Source organism: Fibroporia radiculosa, assembly GCF_000313525.1.
Source record: "Fibroporia radiculosa TFFH 294 genomic supercontigs, scaffold45054, whole genome shotgun sequence".
NCBI lineage: Eukaryota > Fungi > Basidiomycota > Agaricomycetes > Polyporales > Fibroporiaceae > Fibroporia > Fibroporia radiculosa.
The window spans coordinates 1-3,838 of record NW_012133094.1 but is presented as its reverse complement, the minus strand read 5'-3'; the positions used below and the strand labels follow the sequence as shown (position 1 = coordinate 3,838).

General features: G+C 46.7%; 3 protein-coding genes across 3 annotated transcripts; all 3 read right to left on the bottom strand.

Moving 5' to 3' along the window:
* Positions 1 to 395: 395 nt before the first annotated feature.
* FIBRA_09455 (uncharacterized protein) lies at positions 396 to 810 on the bottom strand (the record flags this gene model as incomplete). Its single annotated transcript, XM_012321752.1, has 2 exons — positions 396 to 484; positions 558 to 810. 2 exons carry the CDS (start codon positions 808 to 810, stop codon positions 396 to 398), a joined length of 342 nt encoding a protein of 113 aa, XP_012177142.1.
* Positions 811 to 1,664: 854 nt separating this feature from the next.
* FIBRA_09454 (uncharacterized protein) lies at positions 1,665 to 2,462 on the bottom strand (the record flags this gene model as incomplete). The annotated part of the gene is made up of 1 exon (XM_012321751.1): positions 1,665 to 2,462. One exon carries the CDS (start codon positions 2,460 to 2,462, stop codon positions 1,665 to 1,667), a length of 798 nt encoding a protein of 265 aa, XP_012177141.1.
* A 571-nt stretch (positions 2,463 to 3,033) lies between these two features.
* Positions 3,034 to 3,821, bottom strand: FIBRA_09453 (uncharacterized protein; the record flags this gene model as incomplete). The annotated part of the gene is made up of 2 exons (XM_012321750.1): positions 3,034 to 3,256; positions 3,304 to 3,821. 2 exons carry the CDS (start codon positions 3,819 to 3,821, stop codon positions 3,034 to 3,036), a joined length of 741 nt encoding a protein of 246 aa, XP_012177140.1.
* Between the last annotated feature and the right edge of the window lie 17 nt (positions 3,822 to 3,838).

Genomic DNA, 3,838 nt, shown 5'->3' with positions numbered 1-3,838 from the left:
TCGCTACTGTACTTTAGTTTTGTCCTCTTGTTCCCTACGTACACTTCATATGGACAGTACTCAGTAATAGACTCAGTTGTCTATTCCAGTTCTAGTCTGAAGTCTAGCTTCATTCAGTCTGCGCTCTCAAACCGCTATCAGATATAGCGGCTCATTCTACAAGTCTAGAACCTTAGCGTGTATTAGTCCAGTAAACAGTTAACAGTTGAACTCCTGATCCTCAGTCGATAGGTCCCTTAACACAGAGACCCCAAATACTAATCTTGATGCTCCCATATGTACTCAAAGTACACCTGCATTGGATTGTTGCTGTCGCGGTTGGCAGTGATGACAGGGAGAGTGGTGGTCATATGCGGGAGGGGGCGCTGGGCAGTCGTGGTGATGTTGTATGCCCACTAGTGTTCGCACTCAAGATAGCGAATGGTGGTGCGAAGGGTGAGGGCAAGGGTGCTGAGAAGGGTGCTGAGGAAGAAGCCCAGAAGGGCTAGGAGGAGAAGGTTGGGGTGCTCATTGACGATGGTGAGGGTGACAGTGGTGAAGGGGGCAACTTGGTTCACCACTGAGGAGATCAGTAAATGGAATGGGGATGAGCTCAATGGGGGACGTTACTTGTGTTCCGTTGTTGGCCCAATTGAGAGCTTGTTTGTTGATAGGGGTGGTGGTGAGAGGAGTGGGGGTGTGTTCAAGGTGGACCTTGAAGGTGTAGCTGTCTTTGAGGAAGAAAACAGTGAAGGCGATGATGAGGATGAGGAGGACGATGAGTGTCCAGCTGACAAGAAGGAGTGCAGCAAGGATGGTGATGGATGCCATTGAGGGGGACTGAAGCGCGTAGTTCTTATAAGGAGTCATCCTTTGTTTGGTTGCAGAAAGTCTGCTAAAGCATCTTTGGCATGTGAAAGTTCGGCTTTTGGCAGCCAGGAGTCATCCGAGGCCGGGTATCCTTTCTATCTTACCTGGTACAGTGTTCGCTTGCCAACCATCTTTGAATCAATGATACGTTCAACTTCAAACTCCTCCTGGTTCTTGATTAGTTCCGGTGGAGGTCGGAGGTAGTTCTTCCCATGCATTGCTGTTTCTGAATAAGGATAGAGTAATCCGGCATGGAACACGGGGTGAATCTTCTATTTGGGCGGCAGTTTCAGATGGTAGACAACTGATGACAGCTTCTGATCGATGGTGAAGGGTCCATAGCGCTTTGGTCCGAGTTTGGCTTTTGGGTGGAGGCCTTTGAGGTTAGTGGCTTCCAGCCATACCTTCTGTCCAGGTGAGTATTCAATGAACTTGTCCTTGTTCCGTCTCTTGACAGTTTCCTCTGCTAGTCGAATGCTGGACTGGATCTCTGTGCGCAGGTGTGCCAATTGAGTGAGTCTAGAAGTAATGTCTGGAGCATCTGTTGTTCCCACAGTGGGAATATTATACCGAGGTTGGTAGCCCATGAGTGCTTGGAAAGGAGACGTCTTGATTGCATCATGATACCTATTGTTATGTGCGAATTCTGCCAGTGGCAGGTGACTTGTCCAGTCAGTTGCTCAGTGATTGCAAAAGATCCGAAGATACAATTCCAGATCCTGGTTGACACGCTCTGACTGTCCATCAGTCTGAGGGTGGAACGCGCTAGAAATGTTCTGTTTGATGCCTAATTTAGTGCAGAGCTCTCTGAACATTCATGATGCAAACTGTGGCCCTCTGTTGGAGATAGCTTTCACAGGTAGTCCAAACCGTCGGAAGACATGGTTCTGATATAGGGTAGCTGTCTCAGATGCTGTAACTGTCTTGTTGCAGGGAATGAATACCATGGCTTTGGCACAGTCATGATCAGTGACTACTAGACAGCTGTCGAAGCCGTTACTCTGAGGAAGATCCATGATGAACTCCATAGCGATAGATTGGAAAGGAAGGTGATGTTCTGTTGAAATGGGCATGAGATCCGGGGAGTTCCTATGTGTGATGACTTTATTCTCTTGGCAAGTTGCACAACCAGTGACGTAGTCATTGACGTCACGCGCAAGAGTGGGCCACCAGTAGGTTCTTTGTAGAATCTCCTGCGTCTTGTAACACCCAGGGTGTCCTGTGGTAGGGGAATCATGAGCTTCCTTAATGAGATCCTGTTGAAGTTTGGTGTCCTTGGGTATGTAAACTTGTCCTCTGAATACCAACAAGTTGTCCTGAATGTCCCAGTTAGGAGGAGTGCACTTTTCTGTGGATGAAGTGTGTTGTAATGCCAGCCGAAGTCTGTGATTGGCAATGCTGTCCTTGGTTTTGCAGGCCAAGATGCATTGTTTGATGTCTGTATTGATGGGTTCGAGGTTCTGAATGGCTTGAATGAAGACTTCTGATGGAAGAAGGACTTCTTCCACAGGAAGTTCACCCCCCCCTTCAGACGCATCTTGATTGACCCGTGACAGTGCATCCACCTTACCCAACCGAGTTCCAGGAACATGGCGAAGGCGGTAGTTGAACATGGACAGATACAGCGCCCATCTCGCTTGCCAAGGATTCAATTTCTGGGGGTCTTTGAAGTATGTCAGATTCATATGATCTGTTAGTACTTCCACTGGTTTGTGCATCCTTCAATGTAGTGTCGCCAGTTTGAAACATCTGATGATTGCCAAGAGTTCTCGATCGTAGATTTCGTACCGTTGTTCTATGGGAGAGAACGACTGGGATAGGAAAGCACATGGATGCCATCTTCCATCAGTTTGTTTCTGAGATAGGATACCACCGGAGGCTTTCAGAGAAGCATCGGACTCTATTTGGAATGGTTTGGTAACACCAGGTTGTACCAAGAGTGGTCTAGTCTTGAAACTTTCCTTGAGTTGATTGATGGCTTTGTCATGAACATCAGTCCAACTCCACTTTATCCCTTTTACCAATAGGTCGAATAATGGTTGTGCTACTTTAGAGTATCCTGGGATGAATCTTCGGTAAAAATTGGCAAAACCCAGGAAGCATTGCAGTGCTTTGATGCTGTCAATCTTTGGGCCAATTTAGTACTGCTGATACCTTATCTTCTGCCATCCCTATCTGTCCTGATCAGAGAATGAATCCTAAGAATTCGACTTCTGATACGTCAAAGAAGCATTTTTCTGGTTTGAGGAAGAGGTCTGATTCTTTCAACCGTTGAAGGACTAATTGAGTGCATTGCCGATGTTCTGAATAATTGGTGGAGTAGATGAGGATGTTGTCAATGTAGATTACTAGCCATCCTTCTGGGAGGAGGTCTGCAAAGATGCCGTCCATCATGCTTGAAAGGTGGCTGGAGAGTTCGTCATTCCAAAGAACATGACAGTTGGTTCAAATCACCCTCTTGGCATGATAAATGCTCCTTTCCATCCATCACCTTCCTTGATGCGTATATTGTTGTAGCCTGCACGTAAATTGAGTTTGGTGAATATTGTTGGCTTGCCGGATGCGATGCGATCTAATAGATCTTCTACTCTTGGTATAGGGTAGGCATTCTTGATGGTGGTGTCATTGAGTTTCCAGTAGTCTTGGCATGGTTGGAGATCTCCAGACTTTTTGTTGATGAAGAAGAATGGAGATGCCATAGGAGACTTTGATGGGTGGATGTAGCCCTTCCGTAGGTTTTCCTCAATGAAGGTATCCAGCTCCTTAAGTTTGGCTGGTGAAAGCAGATGGACCTTTCCCCGTTGGGGCTTAAAGCCGGCTTCTAGATTGATTGCATGATCCCAGGGTTTTCTTTCTGGCAATCGTTCCACTGTGGTTTTGTTAAATACAGAGAGGAACTTTTCCAGGTATTCCGGGATATTGCTAGCAAGGGTTTCAATTGCTTGTAGAAGTTGATCCCAACAAAAGCGCATCTTCCCAGTGATCCAGT